Source organism: Manis javanica, chromosome 6 (assembly GCF_040802235.1).
Source record: "Manis javanica isolate MJ-LG chromosome 6, MJ_LKY, whole genome shotgun sequence".
In the NCBI taxonomy this organism is placed as follows: Eukaryota; Metazoa; Chordata; class Mammalia; order Pholidota; family Manidae; genus Manis; species Manis javanica.
Genome location: NC_133161.1, coordinates 12,922,021 through 12,946,750, shown reverse-complemented (window position 1 = coordinate 12,946,750; position 24,730 = coordinate 12,922,021). Strand labels below are relative to the sequence as shown.

The window sequence follows — 24,730 nt, the reverse complement described above, 5'->3', positions numbered from 1 at the left end:
CAGCTGCCCAACAACACTCAGATTAGCACATTCAAACTTGGCAACAACCTTGGGAAGAATGACTATTATACATATTTTATATGTGAGAAAATAAGAGTCATAGAGAAGATAGACAAATTGCTCAAGGTCACATTGGGAGAAAGTGGTGGAGTCAGGGTGAGAGCCAGGAAGCCTGGCTGGAGAACACTACCCAGGCATTAAGCAGAGCCGGCGAGTGAGGTAGCACAGGGAGAAAGCTACAGTCGGAGTCCCCAAAGTAAAACAGGCTGCATTTCCAGTTTGTTGTTAGGGACTTGAACTCATTTTCCACACCAAACCATACCACATATTACTGTGCATGACCCAGGTAAGCCCTCTATTGCCCTCATAATGTAACTAAATGATGCGACAGGTGGGGGGTTGCTGCCCTAGGAGCTGAGCAGTTTCTCCCCAATGTCAGGAAGCCCCTCTCCTGGCAGCTGAGGGACATGACGGTGGCTGCCATTTATAGGCCAAGCCTCAACTACGTGGGATTCAAGCGTGACCCTGGCTAAGCTTGGCCTTTTCTTTGATTTCAGAAAGGGGCTACAACTGTGCAGTGCTTTGCCCTGGAGAGAGCTCTGTAATTGTTATTTTTAAAAGTCTCATTTGAGGTACCTGTGAAGTAGTATTTGTATACCTCAGATTTTAAAATAATATAATTATTACAAAGTATCTAGGAAATAATATCTGAATAGTTAAAATGTTTTAAGAATAAATGCCCTAACAATAAAGATGTTTTATGTTAAAGGCTCTCCAAGCCAGCGGATGGCTCACTCATTTAGACCATATGTAACACCATCAACAATCTGGATCCTCTGCTGAGGATCGTTGTGATGGGATTAGCCTGTCTCCATATGCTGTCAGATACCCTGGGATTTCAAGCCATAGTTTGAATGTTTCTTGTAATCCTTCCAAATTTCCAAGAAGATGCTAATTGCAAGAGTTCAGCTCTATTTTGCATTTGATTCCCAACATAGAAAAGGTAACACCAGTTTAAACAGCATCAGATAAAGCCAATTTCAAAATACTACAAACTTCATTATAAAAAACGGATTAGAGGATGGTTATTTACATTGCAAGCTTCATTTAATTTGAAAAAGAATTCATCACAAAATTTGTTAAATAGCAGCTCCATTGCTGTATTAAAATGTTGGTTTTCATATGAACAATTCCTATTCAGGAAGCCTGAAAGACAAACTTTTTAATGAGCATGAGGCCACTGTCCATACAAGATCAAGGAGAAACTGAATTTTTACGGGCCAAATTTATGGAGCCAGTGGGAAAATAGAATTCCAAATACAAAGTCTGACTTTTTATCATCAGGTGTTATTAACGTATTTGCAAGCAATGGTTTTAACCACTGTTTCTATAATCTGCATATACGCCTCGAGGGACTGCGACTCTCGCATTCTGGGGCTCAGGTAGTTGATTAGGCTTCGGGAAGAGGAGACCTACGATTAAACTAATCATCCAGTCCTGCAGTTCTAAGTCTTTTCTATAAAAATTTTTTTAACTTGAAAAATGGTTTTAATACCTTTATTTATATATTAACACTGACAGAAAGGAAATTTCAAAAGGATCACGACAACCACGTCCAAACTGGCTTCTCATTTAAACACTTCCACATTCGTCCCACATCCAGCCTGCTTGTTTAATAAGCACCTGCGGAGTCAGCTCCCAGCTGGTGATGCCAAATGTTCCTGCTGGGGGAGGGGGCACAGCCTGGTGAAGGGCTGTCACCTCCTCTCTGTCTGGGTATGCTTCCTAGGACCTCAAATCATGTGATTTTGATACTGCTCAGTTCTCCAGAGATGCTGGAATGATCTGACTGGCCCACTGATGTCAGCCTCTGTATGGCTTATAACCTACACCTAAGGCCAAATACTGTGAACTACAAATAATATTTTGAATGTTATTTGTAACTTTTCCATATTTTTGTAAATGGAATACTACTTAAGACCTCATCCCACATCTCCATTTGGATCATGCATGGAATCTCAAAACTAACAATCCCCAACTGGAACTCTTCGCCCTCACTCCCCAAGGAGGACCGGCTCCTCCACCAGGGCTGCCACCCCAGTGAAGGCCATCACCATCCACCCAAACGTTCACGCCTTACACTGAAAGTCCTGTCTGAGTCTCCTTCTCCATTAACATTAGCCCACGTCTAAACACTCACAGGAGTTCTACCTGTGAGGTGCGCCTCTCAATCCACCTCTTTCCTCAATCCCCGTGGCAGTTACCCCACAGGGGAACCCCCAGACCTCTCCTCGCTCTTCTTCCATCCCCATAACCGCCCGCTCTGTCCACTGGTGCCTCTTCCAACCTCCATGCTGCTGCAAGGGTGAACTTTTAAAAGTGCCAATCGGATGGTGTGTCTCCACTTCTTAAAAACTTTAAAAATGCTTCGTCTCCCCTTCGGGGATAGGCCCAAATCCTTACCTGGCCTATGGGACTCTTCCAGAGCTGGTTCCAGCAGACCTCTGGGGCTCAGCTCACACCCTGCTGACCCCTCTGGACATACTCTCCCTTTCAGACTCCAGCGCCCTGAAGGCTCTCTTGCCCCAGGGCCTTCACATGTTTGTTCACTCAAACTGAATACCCATCACCCGCCCTCCCCCTTGCCTGGGAGTCTCAGACCTCAGTCTGAGCGTCACTTCCTCCTCGTGCTGGCCCTACTTTGGTGACAGGCTAGATACTCCTGCTGAACATTCCATAGCACCATGGCCTAAGTGTAGTTACAGCCACATAACTATGGTGAGCTTCTACCTCTTTCTAGTCCGGGAGTTCCATGAGTGCAGGGTGTCGGTCCGTCTTGTTCACTGCCATATTTGAACAGTACACAGATGCACAGTAAATATTTGTTGGTTGAATTAAGTGAAGGAATATTTTAAAAACTGGTTTTAATGGCCACATTTACTGCTTATAAGTTATCCCTACTTTAGAGTAAAAAAATAGAGCAGCTATATTCATAGTTAATTTTTAGTCAATTATTTTGAGTTTATTTCACCTGAAATTATTTCCAGCTAAAAGCTAAATTAGCTCGAATAGCCAGAACCTACTTCCACTTACACCATTCAGCTGGGCTAGAAGCCAGGGACGCCATGTTCTGATTCTCTTACGCATCTCCAGCTGCCACAGATTCCCTCCTTGCCTCCATCCCAGAGACCATGGGCAGCTCTTCCCCATGGCCCACCGCACCCTCGGAAGGACGCTCATCCCACAGGGTGATCAGACAGGGGTTAAGTGGGAGCACTCGTCTGTCAGCTCTTAGCTCGCCCTCCGTTATCATGTGTCTCCTCCTCCAAGTACTATGACCACCCACACTGGCTTTCTGCTTATCCCTATCCTGGATCCAAAATAGAAACATCAGAAGAAAAACCCTCTCTATCCACCATGAGTCTAAAATCCAACCATTTCCACCTTCCAATGAGAAATGAAACATGACAATCACTGCCCAAATGTGGAGTGACAGCCACCCACTCTACTGTATTTTCCAATGCAGCTACTATTGAAATATATGAATTTACAATATCAAGCTTCTCAGATGCTTTCAAAGTAAATTTTGCTCTAACGCTCAAATTAATCAAACATTTTGCCCCTTTGAAGATTCAAACATTCAGGTTTTAGACATGATAGTTGGAGGTTGCCTCGCGCATGTCATGTTGATGGAGTAGACTTGTGACAGGGACAGACCACGTGGCTGGTAAGTTAACTCTAACCACTAACCTGATGACAGCTGAGGGTTGCTGCCGAGCCAGAGTGCTGTGGGATCCATATCAGCCAAATACAAGATGGAAATTAATGAATCAATAACAGCACAGCACAATTTGGAAGCCATACAATGATGGAGGTCTTAGGTCCTCACAAAGTTCTGAAAGTCTTACACTAACATCCTAAAGAAAGGCTGAATCTATAAGATGCCAAAACAATCAGTTGAAAAGCTGAAATTTTGGTCAATGTAGTTATTTGGTTTCACAAAGATCTAAAAACTCTTGTCATATGATCAAATTGAATTAAAATTAAAAAAACCTGAATTCAAGTTAGAATATTCTGGGCATATAGATAAATGTGAATTCAGGATGTTGCTTATACTTAAAAAAATTTTTTTCTTATTAAATGTTGGCCTTAAGGCATTCCTTCCAAAGTTATTAAATATATGTCATAAAACGTACATAACCAAGGTAATGCTGCTGCAGGAACCTTATCTTTGGAATTTCCTGATATTTGAGGGTTTCTCATTTTCCATTATAGGACTGAAGGCATAAATCCTTGAATTTAATTTCCTGGGGCTTTAGACAAATGAAGAAAGAAGAGAGAAGAAAGAGAGAGAAAAGAGGAAAGAGAAAAAGGAGAAGGGAAAAATAGAAAGAGAGGAAGAAAAGAAAAGGAGAGATAAACACGTTTTCTCAAACTGTGGATCTCAACCCACTGGTTTGGCCCCTGTGGAGTGGCCTAGTGGGCCTGTGGAAACAAGCTGGGTTCGCTCTCCAAAGCACAGCCCAGCCGTGTAATCCTAAACCCTCGCAACCTTAGCATCCTTAATCATTTCTTTCTTCAGCCTTGGCCTGGCTTTCCTGCCACAGAGAGGGCAGTGAGCCTGCCAAATTCAGAGTTGAGCCTTTTCTTTAAGAGATAGGACCACAATAAAAAGCACATTATTTTTTAAGAGTAGAAAGTGAACATCTTACCCTAATCACCCCACTGTACTATTTTAAACAAAATGAAAAAATCCAAAGCCAAAATTCTTAAAACACAGCTTTTGCAACCATACTCAATCTGGCCAAGAAAAATTTCATCTTTGGATGGAAACCAAGTAACTTTAGCTGGTTTTATAGAAACTGCTGGAAGACTGAAAAGAGCAGATGGTAGCTAAGCAAGAAAAGATAATGAGAATAATTGTTCATCGGGCTGCTCTGTCTGCCCAGTGATGGCACAGATGAAAGAACCCATGGCCTGGAACCAACCTGCCCCCGGGAGAGCTGGGCTTCTCTGGAGGAAGAGCCCAGAAGGGCACGGAAGAGCTGCTGTTAGGAAGCGCTGGGGATACAGCAGCAGAAAAGTCCCCAGAGCACCTGGGCTTTGGCACTGGTCTGAGAAGGGATTTAGAATTGGAGATGATACAAACCTTCTCAGAACATAAAGAAGAAAGCCTCTCAATTCTCCTATAGCCCTCACGTAACTCTGATACCAAAGCCTGGCCGAGTGTAGACCAGTTCCAATTATTGGATACTGATACAAAAATCCTAAACAAAATATTAGCAAATGCAATTCAGCAGTATATTAAAATAATAATAATCCAAATGGAAGCTCATCCCCCAAATGTAAGGATAGGTAAATGTAGGATATAAATTCACTGTTAATAGGTCAAAGGAGAGGAGCCATATATATGCTCATATAAGTCTACTGAAAAGTAACTTGACAAAATCTAACATCCAACTCTAATTTTTAAAACTCTTAATGGAAAAAGAAATATAAATGAACAGTCTTGATAACATAAAAACACATCTCAAACATGAGTGTTTGAGAGAACACCAGAAGCACTACCATTAAAGTTAAGGATGACATAGGCTGCCCACTGCATCAGCACTGTTATTAAACACTGTTCTGAAAGTATTAGCCAGTGCAATTTGGCAAGAAAAAGAATTCAGAGGTATAAATTAAAAAGAAAGAGGTTAAATAATTCTTTGTAGACAATATGATTATATACATAGAAAGTCCAATAAAATTAACTGACAAACTATTAGTAAAAATAAGAAATTTATCTAAGTTCTACTAGATATGAGAACATATTATAAGGTTAAGTTAATTAAAAGTTTTGTACTGGAAAAGAAATAAATACCCTAATAAGTAAAATAAGTCAAATAAGGCCAAGACAAGTTCAGTAGCTTGTCCAATGTCACATAGATAGTGAGTAGCAGAGCTAGTTAGTACTCTGGCTGTGAGTCTTCTCTAATGATATCTACTGCTCATCACAGCATTATCTGTAAACTGGAAACTACCTAAGTGTCCATCAATAGGGGAATGGCTAAATAAAACATGACTTTTATCTGCATAATGTAAAGAATGTGGCAGGTCACGGGGAAGGCAGTATAGCACAAAGAAGATAAACAGTGACTCTATAGCATCTTTCTACACTGATGGACAATGACTGTAATGGGGTGTGTGTGGGCAACTTAATAATATGGGTGAATGTAGTAACCATGATGTTGCTCATGTGAAACCTTCATAAGATTGTATATCAATGATACCTTAATAAAAAAAAAGTGAAATACAAAAAAAAAAAGAATGTGGCAGTTAAAAAAGGTAGAAAAAAAGAAAGGTGGTAATACTGAAAGATCGCAGTGATATATTAAGTAAAAAACAGTACATACAGTATGATTTCATTCTTAAAAGGATATGATTTTTATATATAAAATTCTAGAAACATGCAAACTTTTTCCCTGGAAAAGAACATAGGAAACTATGTTTTTTGCAGCCCAAAGAATCCTACCTCACAGACCATGTTGAGTACGGAGTGACACGATGGAATCTCCATTTCTAGAATCTCCATTCCTCTGGCTGTTGAGGAGGAGTATATACTGGGGGTGAGGGGTAGATAGAAGATGACTAAGTAGCAGTGGAGGAGATGTCAGATTTAAGATCATGTTCAAAACTAGAACCCAAAGTTTTGCTGATGAATTAGACTGGGAGTATGTGAAAAGGGAGGAACCAAAGATGACTCCGAGGTTTTGGGCCTAAGCAAAATGAAAAGTGATGCCATTTAGTAGATGACAATTATTTGGGGAGGAAACAGCTGGTGGTGACTTGGTCTGATAATTTAGTTTTGGAAATGTTAAGTCCAAACTATTAGGTAACCATATGGAGACCCAAACAGAGATGACTATACACACTACCAGAAGCTGGAGAGGGAATCACGGCTGGAGAACACATTTGCAAATCATAAGCATGTAATTGACATTGAAGGCCATGGGATTGGATGCGCTCATCTAGGGGATAAACGTAGACGAGGAGAAAATTTCCTGCTCTGGTCCCACGTGGAGGGGTAGATGGTTTGGGCGGGGGTACAGAGGGAGAGGAGAATCAAGCTGAGAAGCAGCAGCCAGTGAAGCAGGACTACCAGGGAAGTAGGTGACCTTGAAGCCAAGTAAACAGTGTTTCAAGGTGGAGCAAGTCAAGTCATTCCCCAAATGCCAAGAGAGGTCAAATAAGGCAAGAACAAGTAACTGGCAATTGGATTCAACAAGATGGAGATCAAAGGTCCTGTGGTCAACAGCAGTTTCAGGATAAGTGGCAAAAGCCCATCTACAGTTGGTCAAGGAAACATGGAAAGTGAAGGAAGAAATGATGACAATACGTACAGACAACGGTCTTCAGGAGTGTTGTTCTACAGATGGATTCAGGTTAGGAGGTATCAAACCAATAAGCACGTTACAGAAATAGACTAGAAATTAGGTTTCAAAGCAGAAAAGAAATTGTTTCCAAAGCACAGATTTTATCTCCAAGTATTCACATGCTTTATTACCTAATGTATTACTTTAATATTATAAAATGTACAGTATGTGTATCTGTATGTATAAGTGAGGAAGCTGTGGCTTCAAGAAGTTAAGTAACTTGTTCAAGGTCATGTAGATAGTGATGGGGCCAGAGCAGACCCAGGCACTGTGTTTCCAGAGCCCATACTAAGAAAAAGCATGAGGAAAGAGCCAGGAAAGATTCGAAGCACCTCGCCCTAGCTGGGGACAGTCGTAGCAGAATGAGCGCCAGTCAGCACTGATTAGGAGATTGCCAGTGTTAACACGAGCTTTCCTTTAAGTCTTGCTAACTGTCTGAATTACAAGTACTTATAGTACCCAAAGGGTAAGTTTTCAAAGCAAATATTCTTCTTTTAGGACAGTGAACACACACAAAATACAAGCATCTTTTAATCAATAATGTATCTTAAGCTATGAACAGTCTTGACTTGTAGTTACAACACCCAAGTAGTTTAAAATAAAATATCATCAGCCGAGAACAGGTGGTTGGGATACAGCATAAACTACCTAAGCAGTCGTGCCACCCACCTGTGGTCAGCGCTGGGTTTCGGTCGCCCACTCCACAGTCTTCTGTTCACTGAGGAAGGTGGTGGGGAGGAGGGCAGGGGCGGGGGAGGTAGGGAGGGCAGAGGAGGTAGGTCCCTTTTATCCTTCCTCAAGCTGACGCCTGGGCTCCTGTCCTCGTCCCCTTCTCCGTCGTGTGTGAACGTTCTCCGGGGCTTGGGCAGGGGGTTGATGAAGGGTTTCGGAGGGCAGCCCTCCCAGCCCCGGTACACACCCTCCAGCCCCTGCTCCCTGGGCCTCCCGCATAGGCCCTTCTCTTCCTCTGCAGCCCCAGCGGCAGGCGCCCGGGCCTCCAGCTCCACGTGGTGGGACCTGAATTCTGAGCCACTGCCGCCCCCATGGTTCTCAGCAAGGGTGGGTAGCTCCTCAGCCTTGTCCGGCAGGCAGTGTGGGGAGTAACAAGTCCCTGGTAACTGGGGATTCAACCCTGCTGACCCGTCCCTCAGCGCCTGCTCAAGCTTCTTGACCTGCTTCAGCACCGAGAGGCTGTCATTCTGGAAGCGCTGTTTGCCAAGCCTGGGCTCCTGGGCTCTGCCCAAGCTCGACGCCAGCACCCTGTCCGGTGGGCTGCGGTCGTGCCTCCGCTCGGCATCCCGTCCGCCACCTGTCACTGCCCCTCTATTCCTCTCATTCTCCTGGTTCTCTGTTCCCGGCCTGCCCCCGTCCTGAGCCTCCGTGGCCTGAGCTCTCACACCATCACTGCGTCCGCTCCCCACCTCACAGGACGTCAGGTAATCCGCTGGCCCATCTGCTTTCCTTCCAGGTGTGGGAGGGGGCAGCTCCCTTTTCCCTTCCCATTCTGATATCTTGTCCTTTATGCTGAGGGGCTTGTGCCGGGCCCCACCTCGGGCAGGAGGGCAGGGGTTCTGAACACCACTAAACTGCCACTTGCTGGCCCTGCTGGCTTCTTTAGCACCAAGGTCTGAGGCTGGGTCACTGATGATCATATTTGAGTTGAACATGTTCTGCTGGAAACAGTCCACTCGTGACTCTAGCTCCAGGTTACTGAGACTTGCCAGTGGGCTTCTTCTGAAGGGCGAATCCGGATCAGTCTCTAGGAAAGGGAAGGAGGACCTAAACGGCTTCCTTCCACGGTCTTCCCCAGCCTTTGGACCTTCCACCTTGACCCTGAACAAGAGACAAACACTGGGTGAGGATTCTTAGTTATTGTTCTTGGCTGGTCATACAGATTTTCTAGAACTTAGATATAAATGTTATATGCTAATCGTAAATCACAAATAGTGAAACACCATTTAAGAAAATCACTTTATGCTTTTCTTGGGAAGACAGCCTTGTGGAATGAAAGGAACTATTGGACTCTGGAGTCCAATAGACTTGGGTTTAAATCCTAATAGCCACTGACCAGCTGTGTGACCACAGGCATATTGCTTAACTTCTCTAAATCTGTTTTCTCATCTGTGAAGTGGGAATAATAGTAAAGGTACCTAACAAGGTGGCTGCAGGCACTGGATGAACCAGCCCACATACAGCATCGAGCCTGTCATGAGTGAACAATAAATGGTGCTTGTTATTAGCTTTTTACTCCAATAAAAAAAGGAGAAATTTTATGAGATATAAGATTAGATAGCATAAATTTCCTCTATTACTGTACATGACAGATGAGCCATATAATGGCTATTTAAAAATTAAAACAACAGCACAAGTCATGAAGTTTTTGTTAATTCTGGGCTTGATACCTGTCCTGATTTGAGTGGATTAAAGCCACAATTATTGACTGTATTTGAACTGAACCTCCTCTAGAATTTAAGTCCCATTAGACTGATCTATCTGCGAGGAGAAGGACTGTTTTGAATTTTGGCCTGGTTTGGCTACTGTTGTACCCCTAGCACCTAGAACAATGCCTGGCAGAGTAGGTGGTCAATAAAAATTGTTGCATGAATGAATGGACAGATTCAGATTTCACCCACTGTCCAATACAGTGGTCACTAGCCACATGGAGCTACATAAACTTAAATCAAATCAAACTTTAGTTCTTTACTTGCACCAGATTTGATGGCTACTGTACTGGACAGAGCAAAAGAATATTTCCATCAACACAGAACGTTCTGGCCTAGAACAGACATGTGGCTCCAAATGAGATTTTTAGATTAGTTAGTACCATGAAGATGTTAAAAGTTATTTTGAAAGAAAAACAGAGCAATATTTGAAAGCTAGTGTAATGAGAATGGGAGTATCTGTGTTTTCAAATGTAAAACATTGCTTCACTAGCTAAGGTCATGACTAAGCACAATGACCTTAGATATGCCAAGATTAGCAACCACACATGGACCAACTTCATGGGGCATGTTTTTTGAATATATAGATCTGACTATATATGAATTCTGAAACTCCAGTTAAGGTTCACAGTGAGGGGTGAATAATTAGCAATTTCATGCATCCTGTTCCAAATACCAGCAGGTGTTTATACAGATGTTTCCCTGGACTGAGGTATTAGCACTTAAACTGTGGCTCTTAGTTGTACAGCATAAATTAGAAACTTGTGATAATGCAAACACATTTTCGCGTGTTAAGTGCGGCTAGCAAAGCAGAATTCCTTATTTAAATACACAATTAGCATTCATAACAGAGTGCTTACAAAAGAGAAACACATTTTTAACTGTTCTGTCACTACTGAGGACATTAGCATGCATTCAGATTTTAGTCAGAATCAAAATCAGAATCAGTTTCTTGATATTTTATTGAAAGTTCAAAAGGCAGAAGTTAAAGTCCTTGCTCTCATTGGGCTAGAGGCAAGAAGAAGGGACAGAACAGACACATAAACACAATTCAGGTTCATTCATGCTTTTGTGACAACTGATGATATATAATCATTAATATCACATGTACTGTTACAAATATCTTTGACAGTAGATAAATAATGGCTTTAGTCAGAGGTACCTGGATTCGAATCTTGACTCCACTTTTTTTCATCTTAAAATCAGACAACTATCTCCATGGAGTCTGTAGACTGGAACTTTATTGGTACACAGGCCAAACTGATCTAGTTTGCTGAGCCCAGCACATAGTAGGCAGTCCATAAATATTTGTTAGATGAATAAACGGATGAGTTATATGTAATGTGCCCAGAGTACAGCACACATTATAACACACGTTATTAATCAATGGCAAAGAGTGTTATTGTAATGATTATAGTTACTGTCTACGATCCAAAACATCTGGAATGACTTCATAATCACTGTTGTAGCCATCTAAAGCCTGAAGAGGAAGAAAGGATGGCTTCCTGGAAGGCCACACTGGATTTACAGAGCTCAGGCAAGAGAGGCGAGGACGATGAAACCCAGGGTCACAGTGCCTTCTCCACACGGCTGCTGCACCCAAGAGTTTCTTGAGTTCCTGTTTCCAGGACTTTACGGCCCCAGGAGGGGGTCCGGTCCAGGACGCCGAGCTGCAAACAGCTGAGCGAGCCACAACTCTGTGGCAGGGTGTGTGAGAGAGCATCAGAGGGAAGGGCTCCATCTGGAGAGAAAACCACCCTGCTGATCTGAGGTGGGCAGAACTGGCTTCACAGACAGATGCAGCTGCAAAGGTTTAGGGCTCAGGAATAACTAAAGCACCTGAGCATCCTCATAGTTAGAAAACAACCCCCGGACCAGAAGGCAGAAATGCGGCAGGGCCTGCGTTCACCATGGGATCCTCCTCACAGCACTGGCACCCGTCAGACCCTCCCTTGACCACTTTGGTCATTGGGTTCTTAACTGAGCAGTGCATGGAGATGATTTACAGGAGGCACATCACAGTGACTCAGAAAAGAAGCTCCTTAGTTCACGGAAGTGGGGTTAGCGAGGAGCACAGGCTTTGAGAAAGGACGGAGACAGAGAATCTAGGCCAACTTCTACGCTCTCGGGGGAGAAAAGTTCTTACTTGTCAGCCAATTTGTAGCTTAGGTTTTCAGTCTGGCTGTGGCTGCCCTTGGCCGGCCTCCACACTGTCATCATGTCAGCACCAAGAGGAGCTGCAAGTCGCCTGGGGGAACAGGGGGCACTCAGTGAGCCAGGACAGCGAATCTCAGGCCACACCCCGAATGACTTTTTCCTGATAGAGTCCACCCAGGAGTTGGGCAGGGTATGTGTGTGTTTGTGTCAGGATACACCATTTAGAATCCCTGACCCGGGAGAGGGGGGCAAGACACAGAATCCTGGGGTCCACACAGATTCAGACTCCATGCCGCCTCTTCTCAGATACATATGTGTGTGCGTGTGTGTGTGTGTAAACATATATAAGTCTTTGAAGTAAGGCCACAAAAAGTTTTAAGACATGTAATTTTAAAAAGCAAAACATAAGTACTAGGACAACACTTTTCCAGGCTCTTTCAAAGAAGAGAAGAGTTGCTACTTTATCAGCAACAAGAAACAAACCAGCTGCCAAAGCAGAAATATCTACACAGAGACAGTCCACTCTCCTGCTGGCCCTCACGGCAGGTGTAAACCCACAGTCCTTGGCTCAGGAGCCCTGCACAGACAGCCTCACCCCCGAGGAGGAAACGGCAGCCCCTAGGTCTGGTCTAAGGGAAACTGGGAGGTGGTCCCAGCAAGCCTGCGAATCCCAGGCATCTCAAACCTGGAAGATAACAAGGACTGAATGGCTATCAGATCAGCAGCCTCCGCACAGAAGCGGCAGCTTTGTGATACTCCAGGGCCTGACAGCTGCAGGAACTGAGGTAACAGAGTAAACGGGTTATTTCACAGCAAGACCCTACAGAACTCGGTGTCTCTCCATTTCAGGACCAATGGACTCAGGTGGGCATGGGACCTGCAGAGAATGCCGACAGGACGGGGCGTGCAATTCTTCTGTAGAGCTCGAATACCTCCTGACCGGTCCCTCCGGATGGAGAGGAGGTAACTCTGCCTAGAGGTTCCAGGAGTATTCAGATAGCAGAGATTCATGTTTCTTTTCCACTTAACTCCCAGAGAATCCCTCTCCCAACTCCTTTTCAAATTTCCAAGATTCCTTTCTCCTCTCTCAGGAGGCCTTACCCGCCAGCTGATGAGGTGGCTGCCCAAGGTCCTGCCAGTCCATCCCCTCACCCAAGAAATCAAAGGGCTGGGCTTCAAGACACACACAAAACTCTAAGGAACAGGGTGAGGGAAGCCGGAGAGGGAAAGGAAAAAAGAAAAGGAGAAGGAATGTGGGTCACACATTAAAAAGACAGGGTTAGGCGCTGGTGAGCTGAAAAGACGAGGAAGGGAAGTGTGTTTGGGGAGGACGATGGAGCTCGGTCCTGCCCAGGGGCCCCAGCGGTCCCTGTACCTGGGGGCGCCAGTGCTGAAAGCAAGCCCAGCTCTTTAAAGAAGCCAGGTTCTGGGGGGCCATTATGGAGGAGAGCCTCAGAGGCCTTGCAGGGACAGGAAGGAACTCACTGCCCCTCTGCATCGTCCTACAAAGCTTCTGGAGCCGCCCCATTCGGTGGGGCCGACAGACACCGCTCTCCTATCCTGCCTGTGGCAGGGGCCCCATCGAACGTGAAGGACTCCCCGCGCCTGCACCCCACCTCCACACAGAGCAAACCCCATTGATGCAGCCTCGTTCCATGTGAGCAGCAACTCTCGCTGCCCACCCTCTTCTTCAAGCTGGCATCCCATTTCACTGCAGTGCTGGGCCCTGGGCAGGGTGCACTCGGCCTCAAATGTGAGTAAGACCCGGGGCCTGCCCTCGGGGAAAGCACCCAGGGCTGCGCTTGGGCCATCGTCCGTCCTGTAGCCCCGCTCTCCCCAAGGCAACCATTTCCCTGTGTGTCCCAAGAAGCCATAGCTTTTCCAAAAGGGACAAAGCCCACTGTGTCTGACGCAGAACCAAGTATGGACTTGGCACTTAAAGATCACAGGAAGCATTACACAACATGGTACTTAAGTGCACTTGAATCCCCTCGGGCAATAATAACTTCCAGGACTGAAACCATGGCTCCAGAGAAATGGCTGATGCCCTACTCTGAGGGACAAGTTTACGTGGGCTTCAGGGGCTGGAACTGCGAAGGCAAAGAAACCCAATGGCTCAACAATCCACCCGCCAGCAGGTCTGAATTCACAGGAACGGCCAGACCTGCTCTCACAGCACTGCTGACCCTTCCCCTTTCACCTCTGAGGTTTAAAAGTCATTAATATGGTGACAAGCCTAGCCTTATTTGCTAGGTGGGAGTAGTCTGTGACTTAAATTGCCATGATAACTTCACGGCCACTTTATAGGGATTGCAAGATGGAGCTGTTTCCCCAAGTACAGTTGGCTGGGGATCTATGCCAGTCAACTTGGGGACCTTGTCAGACATACAGATTGCTGGGCACCACTCCAAACAGATTGTCCAGGGACTGGCCTGGAATCTGCACTTAAACATGGTAAATTAAAGACCTCAGGTGACTTTTACACAACCCAAAATTCTTTCTTTTTTCCTATGTAATTTGCCCTTGTGACCCAAAAAGACTGGTTTCCAGGAGGCATAATGAATGCAGGAATAGTAATAACACATTTTCCTGTGCAACAGCTTTCCATAAAGATAGAACTTCCCAGTCACCAGATGGGCTTCATTAATAACTTTACTTAGATTTAAAATGTCATATAAAATTATAAAGCTAGATGGTGGGTGCATGACAGTTCATATTTTTTTGGACATTTGGATTTCCATAAGTTTTTTAAATTATCTTACAAATTGAAGGAAAATATTGTTAAAATATCAATATCTATAGCCAATTATACTTAACAATCCAGTCATAATCAAATCCTGTTTTTCTTCTTGTTAAACCAAATACTGTAAAACCTGCTTGTGACGCAAAGGTGCTCTTTGGGCATCAATGACGTCAAATCCATTGATTGTGGAGGCTCCGGGATATGTAAGAAGCAGTGGGAAAGTCTTCTCAGCTTTTAATCTGTTAGGAACTGCCTTCTCCTGTCTTGATCTGCTGACAATGAGAAACTCTCTTCTAATAACGTCTCTGAATTAACCTTTGATTTTGGGAGATGGGGCGTGGGTGGGGGAATGTATCATACATAGTGAGATGCTTCTGGTCAGTCTCAAAAGCCCCCAGAAAAACATAATTGCTCTGACTGACATCACCAAATCAAAAAACTAGTATTATTTTATACTTCCTTTAAGTTGACCCACTAAGGCTTAAAGTTTTAGCCTGATATCCAAAAACACTATTTTTCTTTTCTGAAGGGGCTTGGAGAGCTAAAATGTGAAATCATTAATTAAAAAATGAATACCTCCCGAAAAGGGTCAGGTTTTTAAAACAGAGAGAATGTATTCGCACACATAGGAGGAGGAGGTGACCAGTATCAGATCTTTTCTGGGGAGCCATTCTTACTGGAGAGCCTGAGGGTACCTGCAGGAAGGAGGGGTGAGCCAGCACGCACAGCATGGAGCCCCTTGACCCCTCACCGGACCGGGGTGGGGGCAGCTCCTCTACAGTCCTTCCATGCCTGCCTAGCTGCTCTCTTTCCTCCTGTCTTTGAGGAATCAGCAAAGACCATCTGGAAACACCAGCCCGGTGAAGGCAGTGTAGTCTTCAGTGCCGGAAGCCTCGTGTGTCTGCCACTTGGGGTCTGAGGCCTGGCCTCTGATGACTCCGATTGATAAGAGAGCACTGTTAACTTGATCCTAAACATTAGTTAATTATCCATTTATGATATTAAAAAATCACACTGGATGTCACTGAGCCCTCACCAACATTGATAAAACTTTTCCACTAACTTTGGTGGGGCTTTATGGTGGCATCAGGGTAAGTGGTACATGGTCTACAGAAAATTTGCTATCAAAGTCACCTACAAAAAGAAGTTCAGATATTACTGCTTTAGAGACTGCTAGAAAAACAATCTGGACTTGTTTGGCTACTGGGAGGAGAGCTGATTTTTCCCAAATCTTAAAACGAAAATCGTGGTCTAAATAAAAAGTGTATCTGGAAATGTCGATAAACTGATGAAAAAACAAAATGTGTCCAGCCATATACTGGAATAGTACTGAGCCATAAAAAGAAATGAAGGACCTTGGTGGGAATGTAAATTAGTTCAACCATTGTGGAAAGCAATATGGAGGTTCCTCAAAAAACTAAAAATAGAAATACCATTTGACCCAGGAATTCCACTCCTAGGAATTAACCCAAAGAAAACAAAATCACAGATTCAAAAAGACATATGCACACCTATGCTTATTGCAGCAGTATTTACAGTAGCCAAGATATGGAAGCAACCTAAGTGTCCATCAGTAGATGAATGGATAAAGAAGCTGTGGTACATATACACAATGGAATACTATTCAGCCATAAGAAAAAGACAAATCCTAATTTGCAACAACACGGATGGAGCTAGAGGGTATTATGCTCAGTGACATAAGCCAGGTGGAGAAAGACAAGTATCAAATGATTTCACTCATCTGTGGAGTGTAACAACAAAGCAAAAACTGAAGGAACAAAACAGCAGCAGACTCACAGAACCCAAAAATGCACTAGTGATTACCAAAGGGAAAGGAGTTGGGGAGGGTGGGTGGGAAGGGAGAGATAAGGGGATTAAGGGGGATTATGATTAGCATACATAACATAGGGGGGGCGCAGGGAAGGCAGTATAGCACAGAGAAGACAAGTAGTGACTCTATAGCATCTTACTATGCTGATGGACAGTTACCGTTATGGGGTAGGTAGTGGGGACTTGATAATAGGGGGTAATGTAGTAACCACAATGTTGCTCATGTGAAACCTTTATAAGATTATATATCAATGATACCTTAATAAAAAAATATATATATAAAAAAAAAGAAATGAAGGACTGACACATGATACAGCATGAATCAACCTTGAAAACATCATGCATAGTGACAGAAACCAGTGACCAAAGACCACTCCTGGTATGGTTCCATGTGTATGAATGTATATGTCCAGGACAAGAAAATCCATGAGACAAAAAGTAGATTAATGGTTACCAGGGGTTGGGTGTAAGGGGATGGGGAGTGGCTGATAGTGGACATAGTATTTCTTTTTGGGGTAATGAAAATGTTCTAAAATTAAATACTGGTGTTAGTGGCAGAAAACACTGACTATGCTAAAAACAACTGTACACGTTAAAAGGAAGAATCTTATGGTATGTGAATTATATCTCAATAACACTATTATAAAAAATGTTGTACACCTGAAACTAACAGAATATTATGTGAAGTATACTTAAAAAAAAAAAAGAAGAAGCAGAGACGATTGTTAAAAGTGAGGATCTGGGCCCCACACAGACTTCAATATCAAGGCTGTAAAGGAGGCCTCAAGACCAAAAATATAATCTGGTCTTTAAGATTTTCTGTTGGTATGAATACCCAGTTACTGACAATAACATTTTCCTTTAACAGTTTGATCAGTATTTTCCTGACCGACACCTGTCCGTTTGTCTGACACATGAAGCCCCTGGGAACCTGTGGCTAGAGCAGCCTGAGCTTGCAGGCTGGACCACACTTCACAATGCTCCTTGAGGCCAGAGGCAGCTGAAAATTTTTACTGTTCTCTTTCACGAGCCCAGGAAGTATTTTTTCACACCTCAGATCATTCTCACATAGAGAGATGTAGTGGCTACCTCAGTGGAATGGGAACACATTTTTCACTTGACAACATTTGCAGATTCCTCTTTTTCTCCCTCACTCACTTGCAGTGTGGAAATGCTTCCATATGTTGCCTTTAGGTTCACCAATAGGTGGAGCGTAAAATGAAGAAAAGGACAGTTAGGTGGCCATCTTGCATCTGAACACTATTAACTCAGGAGGGCCGACAGCACGACACACAGGTGCTGAAACCACAGCACCCATGAGGGAGTCGTGCCATCAGTCCTCCTGCGTTAATGCTGGTAACTGCCCATGCCCCTTCTCTGGAAAAAGCTAATATGAGTCTGCCATAAATCACAACAGTATGAGTTTTGAAAGTTATGAAATATGCTAATGTTGCCAAAATATGGCTTAAAAATCTGAACTCAGGTAAATATGTTTTCTTTTAAGTAAAAAAGCACACCTCCTTTCTGTTCTTCTGTGTATTACAGGTCACTAAACTGGGAGAGTCAGGTTCTAACTTCTTGCATTTTCCAAATATTCACACTTGCTCTTCTTTCTCTCTGTTCTTGGGCAGGCCAGGAACCATTTATATCTAACCTCTACAGAAGTTAATATCAGTGGTCCTACCATTTTTGTGATGAGGAAATGGAGGCTTATGGAAGTTCGGTCACTTGCTTAAGTTCACACAATTCATAAGTGATAGAGCCAGGAATGAGCATAGATTTCAAAGCTAAGTCCTTATACATCATCACTGTAGCCTTTTTAATAGTATCTAATCTAGACTAGAACTAGATTCTGTATCATTATTTTAGTGACTGTCTTACTCAGCTCTTCAAGATAGCTACTGTTTCATAGTTCTTTTATTTATACCATGCCAAATTTCATGCACACATGCCAACTGAGTTGGGAGAGAGAGTGAAGGTTTTCTAAGGGTCTTTCTTTTTATGGTTCTGTGATTATATATTTCTATACTTGGGGAATCTATCCTAAGAGTAATTCTAAATATGAAAAAATATTTGCATAAATGTTTATAACTATGTTATTTATAATACTGAAAAATAAAAAATAAATAAATGTCAAGCAATATGATAACAACCTATAATATACCTATTCAGAGAAAATTAAATTATGTTAACAAAGATACAATTCTATAGAGACAGAAAGGAGATTCGTGGCTGCCTAGGCCAGGAGTGGGTAGGTAAGAGGAAAGGGGAATGACTGCTAATGGGTATGAGTTTTTTTCTGGAGTGAATGAGAATTGACTGTGGTGATGGTTACACACTATGTGAATATACTAAAAACCATTAAACTACATTTGACATGGGTGAATTGTATGTGAATTATATTTCAATAAAGTTGTTATTTTAAAAAGGCAAATTAAAAGTCTAGCTAAGAAAAAAAGGATTATTATTAAATGGAAAAATGCTCATGTTTTAATGTTAGCCAAAAGAAACAGGATACAAAAACTTGTGTCCAGTATGAGTTAAAAAATGGTTGAAAAGGGTGGGGAGAGATCTACTCCTATTCAAAGATGTTTAAGAAAATGACTGGAAGTAAATATAAAAAGGATTAACAGTAGTTGTCACTGGGTAAGACACTTTGATGTTTGCCCTTTCTCTCTACTCATTTATATTTTCAACAACAAAAAAACAGATTTCCAAGTTTCCTATAATCAGCATGCATTATTATTACTATGACAAAGACTTGGGGGAAATGTGAACCCTGCTGCTCTCTGTGGGCACCTCTGGTGGGCCCTGCAGCACCCCAGTCAGCCTCGTCATCGCCTCACCAGAAGCAGGGCTGCAGGACATCAGGCTCAGCTGAGCTCATCGGTACACCCTGTTCTGCTTGGCCAGAGCGCCTCCTGCATGGCAGGGTCAGGGGCTCTGCACGTCCTTCCCAAGAGACCACCGAGACCTGGATCCTGCCCTCCAGCGACCACTTCCCAGTGCAGATGTTTCCATGGTCCAAAGAGGGTTTCTACGGGGACCTACGACTAACAGGGAAGTAATCGGACGAACTCATTCTTCCAACTACTGGTTGTGTCTCCTTCACACAGGGAAATGAATAAAGCCTGGGAGAAATGTAAAATCAACAGATCTACTTGCACTCTGGGAGTTTTCATTCTTACACAGGCAGTAGGATGCACATGATAATACTGTATTGTATATACTTGAAAGTTGCTAAGACACTAGATCTTAAATGTTCTCATCACACACACACAAGTTAACTGTGCGAGGTGACGGATGCGCTAACTAACTTTACGTGGTCAATCACTTCACAACCTATGCATGTATCAGATCATCATGTTATACACCTTCCTTAGACTTACACAATGTTATATGTCATTAAAGTTGGTGGTGGGGAGATGCACGCAAATGTCTCCAATATAAAACACAATATGATAAGCAAAACAGATTTAGGTGAGATCTGCGGTGAATCTGGGCTTGAAGGATGGGCCCACTTTCCTTTGGGGCATAAGGGTGAGAGGCACAGATGTTCGCATAAACTCAGGATGACTAACTGCTTAAGGAAACGCAATGCCCCAGAGAAAAGCAGCACTACTGTCAGATTACACCCAATAGAGCTGCTGGATTTCTTCTCAGGGATCAATCAACATGTGAACCAACACAGAATCTAGGAACACAACTTGTGTGGATTTTCAGAAAACTCCTACCAAGATGTTTCTAGAGCAGAATAACCTTAAATGTTTTTATTTTGAAGTAATTTTAAGCTTGCTAAACAGTTACAAGAATGGCACTTAAAACTCTTATATATCCGATACCTACATTTATCAAGTTTTAACATTCTCACAGTTAAAGACTGCTGTAAAATGCTGTCTGGAGGTTCAGTGAAAATGAGTAGCATCTACCATGGGCCACTTCTGTGCTCCTGAATCTAAAAGTAAACAGAATCTGACAAATCAGTTTACTGAAATAAGTGAGCATGCCCGGGTCCAAAAGAAAACACAACCCCAAGCCCACCCCTGGCCCTCCACCAGGGCCACCCAGGAAGGCACTGGAAACATTACGGCCAGATTTTCAAACATGCAAGAAGAGCTAAGAAAACACTGAAAAATTACAAAGATGCGTGTGTGTTGAGGGGGGTGGGGAGGGTTGGGGGACCACTAGACCTACCAGATATTAAAACACACTACAAAGCCTCTATAATTATAACAGTTTTGCTACTGCCACAAGAATAGCTCAGTAGACCAGTGGGACAGAATAGCAAGTACAGACGCAGGCCCAAGTCCACACTGAATGTTACATATGGTAAAGGTGGTAGTTTAAATCACTAGGGCAAAGATGGACTTTTTACTAAATAGTAAATGGTGCTGGAAACCAAATAGCCCCAAGGGGTTCAAGTCAGAGCACCGCAGATGCCGTGTGCCTGCCGCCTGGTGAGCTGAGGACCCCTGGGTGTTTCTCAGAGCGAGCTCGCCAGCCGCAGGCCAGTGCTGGTTTCACAGAAGGCCCCGACAGGCTAACAGCAGCGCCCGAAGGACCTGAGCGGCCCTGCCTGACTCCTGGGGAGCTCCAACCGCCCTCTGAACCCGCTGTGATCAGAACAGTTGAAAAAGTCTGATTCCTTTTCTATGGCTGCCTAGAGCTTATAATACATTTGTATAGCACCTGATTTCCATATTATACACACATTCCAACATACAGAAGCCCATTCCTCTGAGCATTTTCTGAAATTACTGTTGTCCTCATTTTGAAGGTGAGATCAAGGTTCAGAGACTTGCCCAGGTTCAGTGTTTCAGCAGCAGAACAGGGAGTCCAATTTGTATCTTTCAACTGCAAATTCTGTATTTTGCTGCTCAGACCCCGTCTGTTCTCTCAGTACCTTCATCTGGAACCACTGGAACCCTAGACCAGCACCTCTCACAAGCCTGATGCAAGAATCTGCTACTTGGTGATGCCAGGCCCCCCCCGGGGGCAATAACCTCACAGTCTGACTCACAGAGGTCAGGCTCTTTGGGGGAGCCTGCCTTTCTTCTAAGGGCAGCAAGCAGGAAATAGCTTTCATTCATAACCTTTAGGAAGGTCAGGAATTAGCAGTGTTACATCCTATGATCTGTCAGGCATTGATTTAAGCATTTTACAAACATAATCATAGATATAATACATCTCCTAAGAGAACGAAAACATATGTCCACAGTTCTTCTACACTAACATTCACAGCAGCCTTATTCAAATAGCCACACAATGGAAACAAACCAAATGCCATCAGATGATCAAATGCTGTCAGCTGACCAAATCATCAAAATGTGGTTTACCCACACCATGGAGTATTATTCGGCCATAAACAGAATGAAGTACTGATACATGCTACAACACGGATGGATGTTGCAAATATTATGCTAAATGAACAGAAACCAATCACAAAAGTCTACATATTGTATGAATCCATTTATAGGAAATGTCTGGAACAGGGGAATCTATAGTGACAGAAAGCAGATTAGTGGTTATTTAGGGCTGAGGGGGAGGATCATGGGGGGAGGGTGATGGCTAAGGGGTATGGGTTTCTTCTTTGGGGTGATGAAATGTTCTAAAATTGACTGGTGGTGGTTGTACAACTCTGTGAATATACTAAAAACCATTAAATTTTACACTTCAAATGTATTAATTTTTATGGCATTATAATACATTATAAATGTATTAATTTATACCTCAATAATATGGTTAGCAAAAAAAAAAAGGATGAAAAGAAGGAAAGAATCTAAGTATCATCTAGTATGAGGAACATAATAGGAAGTCATTATAGTATCACTGAGATTTTCAAGTGTCTGGTCCCAAAGCCCCTGCTGTAGTATGCCATTATCTCCTTCACAAGCAATCTCTGGCAAAGTAATTTAGCAAGTGAATCCGAGGAACCAGCATTCTCAGGAACACAGTGGTTAAGATAGACACAAAATAGTTAAAAGAAACATAGCAGGCAGATACGGCAGGCACTGTGTGGAACTTGCCTACCTCCCAAGGAGGTCCCTTTTTCTGCAAAATGCCCTTCCCTCATCCAAGGGGTCACAGGGACACTGGCAGCCATGTCTGAATGATGATCCCACCCCCAGGCACAACTGATTGGCTCTAGAGGAGGTCTAACTCAAGCCAGACCAGCAGATCTGCTCCTGGGGAGCTGTTGGTCTGCACTTCCGGAACCAGAAACAGGGTGCCATTTTCCAGGCTGTGGACTAAGGAGCAGAGAGAGCTGGGCTGTGCGGGAGAAAAATGATGCCAGTGGAGAGATGGCTCCACACTCTGGAATCCAATCCACTCTTGAGGCCAGGCTGCATTCCTGCCCACAGGTCTCTTCATGCCTTTGCTTGAGCAACCAAAAGAATCTACTAACACACAGTGTCATGTTCAGTCTATGTTCAACTGCATTTCCCAAAGCGAAAAAGGAAAGCTACTGCCTGGGTTTTAAACATGACCCTGCATCCATATGGCTGAAGCCAAGCAAACTTCAGCTACTAGAGGAATGACAGCCCCCATTAGGTTTGCCTCTAGCCTGGCACAAGAGGTTGGGTGCGATCTGATCATTTCCATTACATCGCTGAGGGTCAGAAGGGCAGCTCTCAACAAGTCCTTTTCCTGCCTTGAGGACACTCTTCGTGACACTGGAAGTGCTGGGAACATCTGAAGTCTTAGTGAGCCCAATGTCGGGAGACCTAACCTTGGTAAGGACATGAACAGCATTTTACAGGCATTACTACAGGAAGATCTGCTGAACCCTTGAATGAAGTTAAATAGGACATGGGATCAGAAGGTGTACAGTTTCCTTCCTTCCTTTCTAATAAAACCCCACTGAAAAACTGCAGCCCCACATCAGAATGGACCAAGGCAGTTACTGTGGGTAAATGAACAAATAAAGGGCATGCATGTCTTCTTCAGTTCTTATTTTGGTTTTATGGGCGTACAACAAAGCAGATCTTGTGTCTCTTGCATACACACACACAGACACACACACACACACACACTGGCAGGGACGTATGTGAATGAAAAACATTTACAAGAGGTTGCATAGTCTGGACACCAAAGGGAAGAGCTGAGTTGACGGGAGGAAAGGGATGGACAGACAACCCTTTTCCCATCCCTCTATTTATGGGAGTCATTTCCCTTCCGGAAATGCTGAGCCCCTTCTCCCAGGACCCTGTTGGGAGTGACGCCTGCACTGGCTGACCCAGCCTTCCACATCCTCCTTCTGGCCCCAGCAACTCTCCCCTCCTGACCCAGTCGGTCACTGGGAACCCAGCCTGTAAATGACAGTGCTTCTTGGAGGCCCCAGTCTAGAGGAAATTGAAAGAGGAAGGGAAGAAAAGGATATATAATGGAGCTATAAGAGCCCCTAACGTGGAGAAGCTCCCAAATACAAGCACAGGAAGGCACCAGGGAGGAAGTCCGGGCGAGAAATGACAACACTAGCTCAGCAGTTTTGTGGCTCACCTAGCCGCAACCAAAAGAATCTACTAACACACAGTGTCATGTTCAGTCTATGTTCAACTGCATTTCCCAAAGCGAAAAAGGAAAGCTACTGCCTGGGTTTTAAACATGACCCTGGCTGGGTGGCAGCAGAGCAGCAGGACCCAAGGCACTGTCACCCGGTGTCGGACTCACCCACCAGCTCTGCAACCCTGTCGCTTCCCTAGGTGACTCAGGTCTCTACTTGATATGGGTCCATTCTGATAAGGGAGAAGCCGTCCCGGGAGAACCAGAGTCTACCAGTTACGTATTCTTGATGAAGGTGGCTCTCTTTTCTCTTTTTGGTCTGCAGAGGAGCCTGTCTCTTCAGAAACCCAGGGAGATTTCCTGGGGTTAGTGGGGTTTTGTTTGCTTGTTTTGTTTTCCTTTTAAGAAGTGAGAAATGCTTTTTGTTATTAGGATGTAGAGATTTTTTTTTAGACAACAAAACCCAAAAACATTTGCCCCACAGCTGCCAGGTGGTATTAGCCACTGGCTCCCACTGAATGCTTTTTCTTTTTTTTAATTAAAAAATATACATAGTGTTCAGAACTTCTCTGCCCTATACCAGGGACAAAAAAAAAGACTTAGTGTTAACAGGCTAAAGGAAATGAACTGAAGATGGCGGG

General features: G+C 43.7%; 1 protein-coding gene across 6 annotated transcripts in view; it reads right to left on the bottom strand.

The window, feature by feature from the left end:
- Positions 1-24,730, bottom strand: part of DENND2A (DENN domain containing 2A) — an 88,314-nt gene that overhangs the window by 52,785 nt on the left and 10,799 nt on the right. For 4 of the 6 annotated variants that reach the window (XR_005054844.2, XM_073238325.1, XM_073238326.1 and 1 more), the window contains exons 2-3: positions 12,003-12,104; positions 8,085-9,248 (exon numbers count right to left, since the gene is read on the bottom strand). Coding sequence is in view for 5 of the 6 variants with exons in the window: in XM_073238325.1 (XP_073094426.1) it covers positions 8,085-9,248; positions 12,003-12,104 (1,266 nt within the window). In the remaining variant the exon portion in view is untranslated. The remainder of the gene's footprint in view (positions 1-8,084; positions 9,249-12,002; positions 12,105-24,730) is intronic. The other 2 variants (XM_073238327.1, XM_073238328.1) reach the window with 1 other exon arrangement.